Raw genomic sequence first — 16,659 nt, 5'->3', positions numbered from 1 at the left:
TTCTGTTTGTTTATGTGGCACTTAGGATAAACTAAATCAATGTTCCTATGATAGTAAATGAACCTCAAGAAAAGCTTTGATTGTAAAAGGAAGTAGTGCAGCCGCAAAATCTATTGTAGCAGAAGTTTCATGTAGGGTATATAGACTGTATAATGGAAATGAATATATTACCTCTCAGCATGCTGTACTTGGCACATTTGAACTTCTAGTCCCATAAAATGCCTATTGAATGACTCGTGCCACTTAAAATGGAAGCTGCCTTTCACCCACTGCAATGATCATCCTGTTGTTCATAAACACGTGTTGATTGAGATGTTTCTATCTTCAGGGATCTGGTGATGCCAACTGTGTCGATGAGATTCTGAAGGTATGTAAATAATGTTGTTTTGGTTCTCCTATCAGGCCATCTTGAGTATTCAGAGAAAAGCCTCATGCCGGAGTCAATGAAAGAGCATTACTCGCACCGTACAACTCATTTTCACATTTTTGTTTTTTCTTCCTTTCTTTCAGGAAATGACTCAGTCGTGGCCCCCTCCGCTGACAGCCATACACACCCCCTGCAAAACAGAGCCCTCCAAGTTTCCATTCCCCACCAAGGTCAGCATAGCACCGGGCCCTGTGTTTACTGTTTGATTGGAATGACTGTGTGTCATGATGAATAAGGTTTAAGCTTTAGTTGGTTACCAGTGTATAGGGCAAACAGACCTTGGTAAAAAAACAATGCAGAGAAACAGCATGCGGTTGTTGTGCTATACAAACTAAAATGTACTTTATACATATGTAATATAATAATTGAAATGGTTAAAACACTTTGAGGTGTTTATTTTATGCTTGCCTGTCAATATAAACAAGCCGCAACTAGAGGAAAGATAATCCTGTTTCATTTAGTATTCACTTCTACAAATGCATTTTATAGCTTCATGAAAATAACTTCCATTTTCTTTTTTCCCCTTAGGAATCTCACTCTTTTCCAAGTGGACACAGTGAGTACAACACACACTTCTTATTCAAATACAGTATATTTAAGAAAAAAACATATTTATGCACATGCATGTTTGCAAATCCTCATGAGGTTTGTTTGTGTTTTCAGAGCGAGGAAGTTCTTCAAAGAGCTCCAGCAGCCACCAGTCCAAAGCCTGCGAGGAACAGCCCACGTAAGTGCTTCATCTCTTCCTCACTTTGCTCTTCCTCATCATAGTTTTGCCAGCATTCATTCAGACAACAGAGTAAGAGACTAAAACAAGTTGTTAAAGTAAGACATATTTAGTAACCACACATGCATAGATGGCCTCCAACTGCAGCAATTCCACTTCTGTAATACAATAGAGATTTCAGTGAGTTTTATGCCTGTATCTCAGTTTGCTGGAAGACGACCTGAAGCTCAGCAGCAGTGAGGACAGTGATGTAGAACAGGAGTCTGCCAAGAACGCCTCAAGGAACACATCAGCAAGGTAAAGCACAGAGTACATCTACTTGAATTTGAATACCGAGTTGTTGTTGTTGTGATTGTGGCGGGGACATAGGAGGAGTTTTGAGGCCATGGTGGTTTAGTGTCAGCTTACAATATATTCAAAGGTGTTTGTGATGGTATGTTCTTTAACTTATAAGATATGGGGCACAAGTTGGTTAGCTTTTTTATTGTTGTTGTTCTCATTTTGTTCCCTTGTGGATATTATTGGTTTGAAAATAAATGTAGGTTTTTTTAATTGATTTAAAATACCACGATTAATCATCTGATGTTGGAGGTTTTCAAACCTCAAAGTTTGAGACTATTGCTCTTTGTGTTGGTTTGGCAGGGATTCACTTTACAGGGTATCTCCACAGGGGTTTGTTTAATTAGGTTAACACTCATTCCTAGTCAGGCTAATTCTCAATTGGTTTGTTTGGAAACACAAAGCTACATTATGTGCAAATGATGTAACTCTTGTAGTTATATATTTGTAAAGGATAATCCTCAGCTGTAGATCTGTGTTGATGTCCAGAGATAATCAGCATATTAAACACTTACCTAATGTTAACTAGCAAAGAGGTAACTCTCACACAGAGACACACACATTTTTTTTTTTATGCATCCTTTAGCTTGCCTTACATGACTTAGAGTTTGCTGCACACCTTTAACACACTTTGACTCTTTTCTGTGATGACAGCAATAACAGTGAAGGTGCGGAGCAGTCGAGGGATGACTCGAGCAGCCACAGCGGCTCAGAGAGCAGCTCGGGGTCCGACAGCGAGAGCGAGAGCAGCACGACGGACAGCGAGGCCACCGAGCACCAGAGACCCGCCTCCCCTGAGGTAAAGACCTGACGGTAGCTCTGTACAAAATGATAGTGCTGCTTACAGATGCTACTCTGTGTGTATTCCATGCGTAGGATTTGTGGTGTAATTGTGACAAGGCATTCGTTGTTCTTTCTTCTTGCCACAATACTATCTTTTCCTACAGGTTCTTTTTGTTTAGGTTTCATACATGACCATTTTCATTTACTCAAACAACGTCTTCCATCTGTTTTCTCTTCAGCCTGAGCAACCTATGGCCAACAAGTGGCAGCTGGACAACTGGTTCAAGAAGGCCAAGCAGTTCTCCCCAGCCTCTCCAGTGGACAACAATGTTCCAACCAAGTGCAAGAAGGAGGGCAGAGATAATGGCTCAGGACGAGGCTATAGCAGCCAGGGAGGGAGCTCAAAAGACTCAGCAGCACCCACCCCAAGCAGGGACCTACGGGCGGCACAAAAGGGTGCAGAGGGTGGCCGTGGGCGGCAAAAATCCCCCGCCCAGAGCGAGGGTGGCACAAGTGCACGAAGGAGTGTGGGTAAAAAGCAGCCCAAAAAATCTGAGAAGCTCCCAGTGGTGGAGGAGCCTAAGGGTGGTCTGAGGGTGGAGAGTGAGCCGGCCCCCGAGATCCCCCCTAATCGACGCATAGCTGCTACTAAAGGTGTTCGCAAACCAACCATCAAAAAAGAACCCAAATCTTCCCCCAGGCCAACCGCTGCTGCCGTCACCACAACCGCTGATAAACGAAAAGCCAAGGCACCAACGAAGACTTCCCAGAAGTCTCGTGAGTTTGTCGATACGGACTCTTCGTCGTCAGACTCCGAGGGGAACGACAGCATCCCGTCGTCATCACAGACCCCTAAGTACACAGAGAGCATCAGGACCCCTGTGTGTGTGTTTTCTCCAATGGAGGAAAAAGAGCTGCTGTCTCCACTCAGTGACCCTGAGGAGCGTTACCCTGCAAGGCAACCCCAGCAGCAGGTTTTACTAGTGAAGATAGGTTAGTCAAAGCTGCTCATATACTCATGATAGTATCATTCAAATGCTCTCTGCATTCTATTTTGTGTACTTGTCTAGCTAGAAGTGCACACCCCTGAAGCCTTTCTTTTCTTTGGATCACATTGAAGCTTACCCTTCCCTTTCCTTCCCATTTCCTATAGATCTCAGCTTGCTATCGAGGATCCCAGGGCGGCCCTACAAGGAGCCTGTAGAGATAAAAGTGGAGAGGGACGACTCTCTAGACAGGGACAGCAAAGACTTCAGCAAACAGAGCTCTGAGAAGAGCTCGAGCAAGGGCAAGAGGAAACACAAGGTATGAGACTAATGGATCAAATTCCCCTCTGTATGCTCTTTCATACTAAAAGATAAGAAACCCCCTTTTCAGAGGGTTATATCTTCAGTATGATTATGCACATTATTACTTTTAAAACGGAAGTTGTGTTTTTTCCATTTTAGTGTCCTTCCAACAGAATGATGTATTTCTTCAAATAACCTCTAAACAGATTATCATTAAAGAAAGAAAATGCCGTCATCCAATAAACAATTGATTCAATTTGGGTGGAGATCCAGATCTGATTTTGTGATACGTTAGGGTGTAACAGCCAGCTGGAAACCCTTAGCATGTGGTTTGTCCACTGTAATAATTGTAGTGATTTAGACTCTTTGAATCACATCTCTACAGAAACATGTAGACGCACTACTAAATGAGAATCTTTGTGTCTTCTAGAACGATGAAGAAGGCATCAAGCCAGAGAGCAAGAGATGCAAGCTGGAGGACAAGTCCCTGTCTCATCATAAAAACAGCAGTAAAGAGTGAGTATTGTTCTTTTTTCTCCTGGTGTGCATTAACAGTAGAACCCTCTGCACAGCCGGGACACTTGATACAGTAGTACTTGAATTCTTTACAGGCTTCCCATCTTTTTTCTTACACTTCACAAAATAAACCCTAAAACAATAAAATGTTAAATGGGGTATTTTTTTCTGTAACCTTGCACACTTTTTAACCTTTATTATTATTATTATAAGTGTTCACATTACATTTCTGAGTTTAGAACTGTAATTAAAACAAAAATGCTGTGCTACAATGACAATTAATATCCCTCCAGGTCTAAGAGGTCTTTGGAGAAGAAAGAAGAGCCAGTCCCCTCCCCTTCCATGTCGGGTCTTCAGCGAACGCCCAAGGCAGAACATCCGAGTCGAAAGAGGACAGTCAGCCAGTCCTCTACCTCTTTGTCCAGCGGGACAGGAAGTGGAAAGGAGGGAAGCCTCAGCACCAAGGGCAACTCCTCCTCCAAACACAGAAAAGGAGAGGACAAGGGACGCAGCACACGCGAGGGCAAGGTGAGTGTAACACTATCACCGGGCATTAGCTGTATGTGTTAATAACTGGCAAGCGTTGCGGATACCGGCAAGTGCAATCTTTCATCATGTTTGCCAACTATGCAACATTCCCCCTGGGGAGTTGTGGGAAGAAGGGCTTGTTCCAGAACATCTTCTATATATAGTTCATTCCCATTATCCTTAAGAGCGCACATCAGAGACCCTCAATCTCACCCTGTTATCCATTTTATCGTCCACTTCAAGTACCCTTTTTATACCTGAAACTTTATTCCCTCCCGCTTGCTGTCTCTGCAGGAGAAATCCTCAAAGAGCTGCGATAACCAGCTGGCTGTGCCTCCGCTCACCACCGAAGGCTCCAAGGCTCAGAGATCCAAGCTGGTGTTTGAGGACAGGTAAGAAGAGCTCTTTCCACTGTGGACAACCCCTCAGCAGGGTATGCAGAAAGACCTGCTGTGGGGATCTAGAGTTGCCTTTGATGAATAAAGCTGTAGGAGGTTGGGTTGAGGTCATGAATAGATGTGCCTGCATGCAGAAGGGACGGCGTGTATTTCCATTTTAAAAGGCTCTCTGTTGGATCTGTCTTTTTCATGCAGAGGAAAAGAAACGACTAGTATTGTCTTATTTTTGGGGGTTTGATGTAATACTTTTTTAGGTGTAGTTCTGTGTCAAGAGGAAATGAATGGAGAAACCTAACCATCAAACAAGCTTTTCAAAAAATCCAGCCAAGTAATGAACATTTGTTTGACCTGTTTTTAATTTGGTTTCAGGGTCCATTCGGCAGATCACTACCTACAAGAAGCCAAGAAACTTAAACACAATGCAGATGCACTGGTAAGAGCAACAGCCTGAGGACTATTTACCAACAGTATGTAATCGAGAGGCCCCGGTGTTGCTGCATGCAAAGCAGTGAGAGGAGCGTGTTGTTTCACAAGTTCTAGACCTACAACATCCTGGTGACGTTTTGCATAGAGATTAATGCATCCCGTAGAAACACATTTTATATTCAAGTGACTATGTAGCAGTGACGTGAGGTTCATGGCTGGTGAGGCACTGACTCTTTCAGAGTCAGATTTACAAATAGGCTATTATATTTTGACCTTAATCGAAATATTCTGTTATTTTCAAAAGCTTTTTTAGTCTGATGCTTCGATTCATTTTAAACAGACCGTTCAACAAAAGGATACCCACAATCGAAATATTGGATTGTTCTTTCTTATGCCTCATTCACACCAACGGTGTTTCGGGGCCGGTTCGGAGCTGGAGCTTGAAAAGCACCGGGTTTTCCTGTTCACACCGCAGCGGAGCAGCCTCTTAGCTCCGGAATCCGGTTCGTTTCAAGCTCCAAAAAATTGTCCGGCAAAAGCACCGCATACGTCACGCTTACGTCGAGATGGGGGCAGGGGCAGGATCAACTCCTGAACAACAACATAAAGTGAAACTTAACAAGCAGTAGTTGGCCACTGAAGAGACCAGCTACCTACTGGGAATCTGGGCTTCCGAAGAGGTACAGAGGAAGCTGGAGCACAATCGGCCATTGTTGTTGTTGTCCGTGTGAGCTGTGAGGGGTTTCCGCGCGGTTTGGCTTTATGAAGCAGGCACGCAAACGGTTACGTCATGACGCAAACGATGACGCAGCACCAGTCGGACTCTGGGCGGTGTGAAAAGAGCCGGAGCTAAACCGAAGAACCGGTTCTGAACCTGAAAAGCTCTAGCACAGAGCTTGAACCGGAGTTGCGTTGGTGTGAATGAGGTATTAGTAAGATCCCATTTTCATTACAATTGGGGTCTTACCTTAACTTGAAGATGAAGTCCATGCTATCCTTCTGGACAACAATCTCTATTACTTTTTTGTAAAAGTCCTCCTTATCTTCCTCTAGTTTCAAAAGTCTAGTTTGTTGTTTGCGTCTACCGTCTCTGCGTAGAATAACAGTAGCAACAAGAACTTGTGGGCTCACTTGCGCCCCCTTCAGTGCGGCAGAGGTTATGGCTGCCCCCCCTGGTGCTTTCTCATTGCCGTTGTACGGCGAGACCAGCGAGCCTAAATATCATATCTATGTGAAATAAGTTATTTAGAAACTATGGATAAATGTAATAAAGAGATCTACAAACATTACATTGGTGACCTACAGTGAGATGGTAACATGCGCTTAGGGCCCGCTTCCCAGCCAGTTTCTGTGAGGTGACGCATTCTGAGGTGAGGCAGAGCTCATCTGTGCCTCACCTCACCCCACAGTAACTGGCTTGAGCGCGCTCACAAAATAAGTGGCCGTGCTAAATTAGTGCCCGCGCTCCAGCAAGTTGATGTAGGGTTACGTCCCTGCCTCACTTCTCATCACTCCCATGTAGCCTAGTTGTAGCGGAGCTCTGCAAATTTGCCGATTTTGACTATAAAAAGCGATTGGAATCTTACAGAAATCACATTTACAACACAGATCATTGGTGAGATTTTATTATTTAGTTTCTTTAGTTTTTTTCCCGTTACATGGGAGTATGACAGGCGAGTGCCTCCCCTGACTGCACGTTGCTGCTATGTAGTATGTATTGTATTGGGTGGGGTATATACCTCAGACATAAGGTTTCCGGAGCCATTTTAGTCTGTGCTCTCACATTTTGAGCACAGTATCGCATAACAAGCAAAAATGTATATAATACTTTTGTTGATGGGTCACTGAAAGATGACCCCCCCCCCCCCCCCCACTTTCAAAACACTGACCAAAACACTCCTTCAGAATGGCTTTTAATTTGTGAATTGTGTTGCTGTTTTAATATATTTTTTAAATTATTTTATAATGTGTTGCTGTTTTAATAATTTTATATTCTATTTTATCTCGTGTTATCACCTCTGTAAAGTGTCTTTGAACACCTGAAAAAGCGCTTGGAAATTAAATGTATTATTATGAGCAGGTGACTATTTTTAACTCCTCGTCTGGTGTCAGTTACTTACCTGAGGATTATCACATACCTTACTCTGCTGCATGTTGTTTCCACTCAGAATCCTTGACAATTTCCTTTGTTACTGTTTTCTTTTGCTTTCCAAATGTAAAAAGTAACTATTAAAAAGTATCATTGGAGAAAAATCTCCAATGATGCAAACACACACACACATTATATGCTGACAATTAACATTTCTCATTGTTCTCTCACAAAATATAACTAATTCTCTATAATGTACCTAGATCTCAGTTCATTAACCCACCCCACATAATTGAGATTGGCATTTTATTTTTTAAACACAAACAAATTGTATGTATTCCACACAAAATCATGCTCAAACCATGTCAAATGAGAAGTCATGTGAGCAACATTTAGACCTGTTCTGCAGCTGTGACAGTTTCAGAAAGGTCTGCGTTATATTAGACTAGTTCATGCTCACTAACACTCAGGATGCCCCTTCAACAGAGATTTTAATGTTTTCTTTGTCCCTGTCCCCTCTTTGCAGTTGGATCGTTTTGAGAAGGCAGTGTACTATCTGGATGCCGTGGTGTCTTTCGTTGAATGTGGAAATGCTCTGGAGAAGAGCGCCCAGGAAGCAAAGTCTCCCTTCCCCATGTATGCTGAAACGGTGGAGCTTATCAAGTAAGAACGTAAACATCTAAATCATCGTCACGCTAAAGGAGAACTCCACCAATTGTACACATCAGTCGTTTTTCAGGTCTTTGGTAGTATTAGCAGCATGGGTGAATTGCTTTAGGCAAGTTTATTTATATAGCACCTTTCAACACAAGGCAATTCAAAGTGCTTTACAAAAAACAAAAGACATTAAGAAAATGGCATTTAAAACCTGAGTCAGCGACAGTTGGGACTGAAGACTACAAGTTTGAGAATAGAGAAGTGCTTTTGCCAGACAACTGTATCCAACTCCTCATCGCTACATATACTGCAACTACCATAACACCCCCAAATATTCAAATGAACTGTATTTAGTAGGATTAAGTTTAATTGTGGGTATTGAAGGTGCAAGTGTTAAAGTAAGAAGACCGTTTGTAATAATACATTTTAAAAAGATGCTTTGCACTGTGTCACATTGTTTAAAAAGTTTCTAAATCAATATGAATATTATCACAGAAATTCTTTGTATTAACTGAAATAAGTGTTTCTTTAATAACTTGTAAGCTGATTCTACCATAAACCTAACAGCTGTTCTCGCTGTTTGTTCAGATACACTATGAAGTTAAAAAGCTACTTGGCCCCAGATGCTACTTCAGCAGACAAAAGGCTAGCTGTGCTTTGGTAAGTGTGCAAAAGCAATAATGAATATTATTGTCAGCGGTTTTGTCCATTTCTTAGCCTTCATCTAAAAGTCCTTGCTATTTTATTAAAGGAGAGTTTTAGATCAATATGAACCCATTTCTCTTTACAGCCTACGATGCCAGTCTCTTCTCTACCTGCGGTTATTCAAGCTGAGGAAGGACAGCGCACTAAAATACTCCAAAACACTCACAGAACACTTAAAGGTACTTTTTTTTTGTCCAAGCTATAATCCAGTGTTGCTCGGGAAACCTTCCAAACCACAGGAGCACAATTTAAATTCCATGAAAGTATGTTTTGCTCTGTACATAATGTTCTCCACTCTCATTTTGTTTGGCAGAATTCTCTGAGTAACACCCAGGCTCCCTCTCCTGGAATGGGAAAGTAAGTTGTGTGCTAATTTAGCCTATTGGATTTGAGATGTGATTGTAAATGACACATCTGCGTTGATTGCTAGGAAAAAAAGTACTTCAAATGACATTTTCCAACATTTCAAAGGTTTTAGAATTTCACATAAAGTTCAGGAAACTATTGGAAATACTGTTTTAAAATAATATTATAGACAGAGTTTAACACCTTGTTGGCAAGAAGCTCTAGTCATACTGAGCAGGAATGACATGACGATGGATGATTTACAGCTCAGTTTATCTTACTGTCATGCGGTCAGGTGTCTTTTAAGCATACTTTGCCTTGTACCAAACGTGTTTCTGAACCTTGTCTGCTTGTTTCTGTTTGTGTAGCAGCAAGGCAGCAGGCATGCCCTCTCCGGTGTCTCCCAAACTGTCGCCAGGCACGGCCGGCAGCTACTCGTCGGTCAGCAGCAGCAGCAGCAGCGCCAGCTCCTCAGTGACCATACCTCAGCGGATCCACCAGATGGCTGCCAGCTACGTCCAGGTCACATCCAACTTCCTGTACGCCACAGAGGTCTGGGACCAGGCGGAGCAACTGTCCAAGGAGCAGAAAGGTAAACCGCCTGAGAACAGAGGCATGGTTACGTTAATGACATTTACTCAAGCAATGATGTATAATGACGAGGAGTTTATAGTAGTTTTTTGTTAAATCTTTTGGACCTTGTCTTACAATGTATCTTCGGACTGTCCATGTATGCACCATCTACACCAGGGGTGGGGAACCTCCGGCCCCCGGGCCGTATATGGCCCGTGAGACCATTTGGTATGGCCCTCGAGGTAATTAAAAAATAAAAAAAATAAATAAAGAAATCTAGACCGCAAAATAATTAAACAAGCGAGTGCCTGTTTTTCCTGGCAACGGTCATGGTCCTTGAACACAACACGAGCCTAATGTGTCACCACGTGGTATATGTCTCGTCTGACAGGGGTGTAGTTCTGACGGAGAGCACCAGAACGCGGCTCCGGCACTTCACAAATTGCAGTACCCATAAGGAGCCGTACACATGCCGCAATTGTTGCGTGGCTGTGTCTTTAGTTGTAAGCACAGTGGCGATCTGCTCATCTGTCATACTGATCATACAGTCAATAACTTTGTTGTTATTAGCATCTGGTTAGCTAGCTATGCTAACGAATATAAGAAGCTTTTTCTCCAACCAATGAGGTAAAGGCACATCTTTATATGATCATTATAGTTATCAAAAAACAAGAGAATAAAGTAAACAGGTATAAAATACTATGACAGTAAAAAAAAGATGTTATTAATAAACAAGAATACAGTTTGAAAGGAGAGTGATTTGTAAAATATCCATAAAGAAAAAGTAAATCTGCTTACAGTTCTGTTTCATATGGGTGTTGAGAGATGTATCCATAGATCTATTAATTTTGCTCTCAAAGTGCACCAGATTGATGCTTTCAACTTCCCGGAGCAGGCCCCCCGGACCCCCCTAGAGGAGGTTAGGTCCCCCCCCCCACTTAAATCATGTCCACATGGATAGGAAACTAAATACATTTGCACACATCTTGTGTCCATATCTTTCTGTTTGGTGGTCATGCCACAACCGTGCACGTGCATGCATACGTGAGTCATGGTAAGATATCTGGATTAAGAGGTTGCTTTTTCTTTGCACAGAATGAAAGTAAGGCCAAATGAATGGGCTGTGATTTTTAAGCAGAGGTCAATCATTTGTACGGCCCCCGGAGGATGTTGAAAAAATGTAAATGGCCCTTGAGAGGAAAAAGGTTCCCCACCCCTGGTCTACACCAAGGCAAATTCCTCGTACATGTTAACATACTTGGCAATGAAACGGTTTCTGATTCGCTCGCTACGTCTTTGTTTCCCCAGAGTTCTTCTTGGAGTTGGACAAGGTGATGGGTCCTCTGATCTTCAACACCAGCAGCATGACAGAACTGGTGCGTTACACGCGGCAGGGCCTCCACTGGCTGCGACTGGACGCTAAGCTTATTCCTTAGCAGGGACTCCCTCCCTGTACGCTGCTTCCACACACACCTCTGCAACATGTGCTCAAAGACACAAACGCATGCCCTCACAGACAGACACACATTTAAAGGATGTACTGTACGCACACACACAGTCCACGTCTGGTCCTCCATGTACACACACGTTGATGAACTTCTCAGACATATCTCCAACACTGTGTCCATTTTCTACACCAGCTTGCCAAAAACACTGAGCAATCCAGGGCATCTCACACCGTCGACAGTCTACACAGGGAGAAGCATCCAAACTGCAGCACAGGAACAAAAAGCTTATGCTTCATATATCGGCATTCATACAATCTTTGAAGGCCATGGTTTTATCTATTCGGCACAGAAGCGCTGGGTGAATTATTTGTTATGGAATCGCTTAAAAATGGGGTTTGGTTTTTAGGCTACTTTTGGCTTTTTAACTTTTTCTTTGACTTTGTCTCACCAAAGTACCTCCCATAAACACCAAAGGTGCTTTAAAATGAAGGTTTCTCTTTATCGTTTTTGTGCCTTGTATGTGAGCAACAGGAAAGCAGACACCCCTCATATCTGAATCAATTGTTTTTATTTTCCCTTTAAACTCATTTTATGCATTTTTAAGCATTTTGCAGTTGAAGCTGGCAACATTTATGAGTTGAATTGCAGACTTTCAGTTGAAAATCAAGTCCTGTTAATGTATTTAGAGCAAAGAGGATGTTGGCCACAAATGAAGCATTACACTATTTTAATTTATCTTTCCTTCAGAAGCGCTGAGCTTATCTTGAAAAATGCCTGAAAGTTTTAAGGCCGGACTGTAGGAAAGGCCACTGTGCACAGCAGATTAATACTTCTGACATGCACATATTTATAAATGTTCTCTTTATCGGTCAGTGTATTGGATTTTTAACAGTGTCATCTTTCCAGAATCACAAACTCCTTTAAGCCCTGCTAGAAAATGTTGGTCAATTATTACAAACCACTGTACTCCAGTTTGGTGCAAGGAGCAGCATGGCCTCTAGAGGCTGCTAGCAAGGGCTTTTAGACTCTTGACCTTAATCAAATATATCACCTTAATGTTCTCTCTAAGAGGTTTGCTGTCTTTTGAAGCTCCAGAATACAGGTCACTTCCTATAAAAGGTTTCTTCACTCATAGCTACATTGTTCATTGAGAAATATCCTCCAGGAAGAGTCGCATCCAGACAGTGTTATTCTGTTTTTGATCCCCTTTGTTTGCTCAGAGTGTATTTTTCTAAGTAACAGCAGGGAGTGTCTTAAGTATTGAAGTTCATTTCCACATATACAATGCAGTTATTTACATTGCCGTTTATAAAAGCTAGGCCTGAGTGACCACTAATCTGACACAATAAAAGCAAATCCATATGGAAGGAAATACTTAGAGAGGCAAACTCATCAGTGTTGCTTTTATAGAACAAAGAGTTTTTAAATCTATCATTATATATATTTCAAAAAAGGACTATAACGGCCAATAAAGATTTTATTTATATACCAAGCAGTTTTTTTTTGTTTTTTTCTCTGGCCAAGCAGAAGTATAACTTTTCAAATGCATTCTTTTAAAACAGGGTTAAACCAAGATGAGATGCAAAGTATTTGTAATGTAATTGTTCCTATTTAAATTGTATCCATACTTTTATTACAAGATGGTGGATATGAAACATGTCAGCCAGTAGTTAGGCGGAGCAACACTGTATGCCAACTACCAGATATGAACATTTCTGTTATTAGTTTGACATTTTCTGGTTGTCATCAAGGGTAAAGTGGTGTTTTTTTTTGTTTTCAATGAAGCTGTTATGACACTTGGGTGTTTAGTAACGGTCAATGACATGAAGGAATGTCCTTTTTTTGTGCTTACTTTTTAGATCACTTCCTTCTAAAACATGCTGGAAAAGTTCAAGCCTGGGTCAAATGGTATTAAAACTATTATTGGTTTATTTTGATTAATGATGAGATCAGTTTGACAAGAACGCAACAGAAGTCTTAACTTTTTGGCACTTTTCTTACATGTTCAATCATAAATGTGGTGCATTGACATTTCATCTATCACCCTTTTCATCTCGAGACAAAATGCATATTAGTAATTGTACTATTTGGCTCAGATTTGACCTTTTTGGGTTATGTTTTTTTTTGTTATCACTGGCTCCCTGGTCTTTATTGTAGGAGGGGATACTGTTATTTCCTCTGGCACTTGAAAAAGAGAAAGCCAGACGAGGTATGATTTTAATCTATGCAGGATTTTTACAACAACAAAAAAGGATCTGTTTCTTTGGAATAAATGAAATATTTTGGCTTGGGATTTTTTTCCACGGCTTCTTTCTTTTTCCCGCCTCAGTGAGAAACCTATTGAACTCAAGTGTCCAATGCCTTTAGCTTTTGCAATTTTGTCTACTGGTTTAGTATATATGTGTATATAGGTCTGTTTTATAACCAAACACCGATGGCTTGAGCCATTTTGTACTTAAAGCTGGAGGCCACTTTTCTCATAGGAATTACTCTGTGGGTTTTGCCAGCCCAGTAAATGTCTTCATACACTGGTACACTTTGTAAGTACAGGTCCGCGCCTTGTGTTCCCTACACTATCTTGTAGTCAAATGTACAACATTTAGCATTAGAGTAATTTTGTTAACAGTTTGCTACTCACACTTATTTATTTTTCTGCCCCTTTGCTTAATATTTTTTTCTATTTTGCCATTTTAAGGAGTACCATTTTATGAGATAAGATGATGTAAATGTATCGGGGTTGTTCATGATGAGATTTCCTTGTAAGTAGTAATTCATATTAATTCTAACTTGAAAGAATCCAGGGTAAGATGAGTTTTTTTGGACATTCGGTAGGAAGATGTTAACACGTGCATGTTTCTATTTAAATACAAATGTATAAATTGTAAATATAACATTTCTTTAAGGGTGAATTTCTACTACAGGTTGACATTTTTATTGAAAATTAAAAATGCTGTAAATACATCTTGTGAGATACTTTATGCACATTATTTTTCCTTCTGGGCTTTTTTTGTTCACTTCTTCTTCCAAGCTGTTACAGAGTACATCCGAGTCTCGTAACACTGTATATCACATTGATTTTTCACTCCTTTTTTCTTACCGCTCTTGTATTCTTTGTCTTCTGCTTCACTGTCTCCCAGTACCATGGTCGCTACAAAATCATTAATGTCTCTAAATCCAAGTGCGAATATTCTGTCTTCTCTGTATTTGATATGGAGGCGTGTTCTTTTCATGAAGTGTATATTGTTGATCTCATGGGATGGATGGATGGATGGTGTGTACAGTCTGTTGTTTAAAACCATGTCTGTTTCTTCCTCACGAGAGCAATGTATTTACTATGTGTCCCTTTTGAACAATTGGTCCAACATGTCTTTTGAAACAGAGGTATTTCTCTACAGGTCAAAACAGTTGTAGCAGTTTATACAGTATGTTGTATAACACCTTTTTTCTAAAAAGTCGTCTCTAAAGTGAGGCCAGCAGCATACACTATGTACATTAGTCTAAATTGGATTAGTTTTAAGAGAACTGATGATAGAGATACTATATATGATGGATGCAATATGATTAAAGGTACTCAATGAGTTTGATCTTCAAACTTAGGTTATGTAATTTAAAGCATTCTTGTGAAGTGAGTATTAATTGTGACTAATGAGAGTCTGTCCTGAATATTCTTTGTATTTTGCCGTATTGAGAATAAAATATATATGGATATGTTTAATGCAGTGTTACTCATTTTATTTAAGCAGCTGAAGGTTGATATTATCGAAAACATAACACTTTAGGCATTCATAAATGGTTTATTCTAGTACAAGATTATTCATTGCAACAGGTGATATTTTGATATATTTTAAGGTCAAACTGAAAGGGCAAGTTAGACATTGGATATTTTGAGATGATTTACAGAACAAAAAACTTAAAAATTCTCTGCTAACAAACATAAGCAATGATTACTCAGCTAAACATGCTGCTTATCCTCATGTGAGCCATAGGGCCACTAGAGGCCAAAACAAAATATAAAATATATATATAATTTTTAGTTTAGAAATCTGTTTTACATGGATACACTTATTGCAATGCATTGTATTTCATAAAGGAGTCTTTGGTTTTGTTTTACTTAACTTACAAAGTAACTACAGCAGGTGACTAAATGTTGTAAAATAAGAATTTAAATACTCCCCTCTGAGATATGGAAGTAGTTAGTCACATAGTGCTGATTGGAGTTTTCTCACCCACCTTTGTAGCAGTGTTTGAGCTGAAGCCCCCTTAACTGTAGTGTTCACATTATTTTATCTACTCCTGTAGTGACTTGGCTCTACACAGACACAACAGGCTCTCAACAGGTCCGGCCTGTGATTTACAGTAGTGCTTGAAGAATAAATTGCCACCAAGTGGTCATAAATTGCTACTGTCATTACTGTCGTCTGATCTATTTCAGCCTAAGTGTCATTGGATTTTAATTTCAGTCACTGGGACTTGTATTTGACCGTCTTAATTGTTATATTTTGAAAAGTTTCCTGGATTGCATATCTTAAAAATGGCTATCCTGTGCATTTAAAAAAAAAAAAAAAAGAGCACTTTCCAATAAACAAAGGCTTCCTTTAAAGTCTGACTATACAGTACATTACAGTTTACAGAGGATAAACAGTCATTGCCAACTGAAGAAAACGTATGGTCATTTAAAAGTAACCTGGATCCTAGTTATCTATATATTTGTTGACACTAAAAACAATGCTTCGCCCCAAATTATTGTATTATAATAGTTATGATTTGAAAAATAATGATGTAAATACTTTGGTATATTTGATGCTATGTGACTATTTAATGTAGGCCTATACGCTTTGTAATTGGAACATAATTTGACCTTGCACTAAAATAAAATATATCAAATATATTTAAACTGTGTAAAATAAATAATGCCTGCTGATTAAAAGAATATTACTTCTAACCACCTGTGTCATCCAAACATTTTAGCTTCGTTTGTTTGCCTGTTTCAATAAGCAATGGATGTTGCTTAGTAAATATTTGTGCATGAATGAAACAAAGGTATTCAAAGAAGTTTATATAGCTTTGCATTGCAGAGCCTCTTAGAAATGATTAGCTCCTTCCAATCCACATTGCGCTGCCCTGAGAACATTAACTCTTATGTAGACTCTTTGTTGTGTCCACTTTGTCCACTTTTTATTTTGGGTTATTCTAGTCAGTTTTACTTATATTATTTGTAAATATTATAATGTTCGTTTACTCCTATTAAATGTATCTTTCAGTGAGTTCAGTAAAACAGTTAAACTGGCACTGTTCAGTTTTGGCTTCTGCCTTTTTCTAGTGAACTGAAGAACATCAAAACAATACAGAGAAATCCCCCTTTTCACTATTCCGCCATTAACACGGATGGACCAATGGGGTGTCGTGTAT

At 40.2% G+C, this 16,659-nt stretch overlaps 1 protein-coding gene across 11 annotated transcripts in view; it reads left to right on the top strand.

Annotated features, from left to right (window-relative positions):
• aff4 (AF4/FMR2 family, member 4) overlaps positions 1-14,965 on the top strand; it is a 29,628-nt gene extending 14,663 nt beyond the window's left edge. For 9 of the 11 annotated variants that reach the window (XM_034206571.1, XM_034206570.1, XM_034206578.1 and 6 more), the window contains 18 exons: positions 329-367; positions 511-597; positions 956-983; positions 1,091-1,154; positions 1,359-1,451; positions 2,148-2,292; positions 2,516-3,269; positions 3,430-3,581; positions 3,996-4,081; positions 4,375-4,609; positions 4,904-5,001; positions 5,377-5,440; positions 8,049-8,185; positions 8,768-8,839; positions 8,970-9,063; positions 9,198-9,241; positions 9,598-9,821; positions 11,111-14,965. In XM_034206571.1, coding sequence (XP_034062462.1) covers positions 329-367; positions 511-597; positions 956-983; positions 1,091-1,154; positions 1,359-1,451; positions 2,148-2,292; positions 2,516-3,269; positions 3,430-3,581; positions 3,996-4,081; positions 4,375-4,609; positions 4,904-5,001; positions 5,377-5,440; positions 8,049-8,185; positions 8,768-8,839; positions 8,970-9,063; positions 9,198-9,241; positions 9,598-9,821; positions 11,111-11,238 — 2,544 coding nt within the window. In that variant the 3' untranslated portion in view covers positions 11,239-14,965. The remainder of the gene's footprint in view (positions 1-328; positions 368-510; positions 598-955; positions 984-1,090; positions 1,155-1,358; positions 1,452-2,147; positions 2,293-2,515; positions 3,270-3,429; positions 3,582-3,995; positions 4,082-4,374; positions 4,610-4,903; positions 5,002-5,376; positions 5,441-8,048; positions 8,186-8,767; positions 8,840-8,969; positions 9,064-9,197; positions 9,242-9,597; positions 9,822-11,110) is intronic. The other 2 variants (XM_034206568.1, XM_034206572.1) reach the window with 2 other exon arrangements.
• Positions 14,966-16,659: the final 1,694 nt, after the last annotated feature.

This window comes from Gymnodraco acuticeps, unplaced genomic scaffold (assembly GCF_902827175.1).
Source record: "Gymnodraco acuticeps unplaced genomic scaffold, fGymAcu1.1, whole genome shotgun sequence".
NCBI lineage: Eukaryota > Metazoa > Chordata > Actinopteri > Perciformes > Bathydraconidae > Gymnodraco > Gymnodraco acuticeps.
This window is presented reverse-complemented; position numbering and strand designations above follow the sequence as displayed.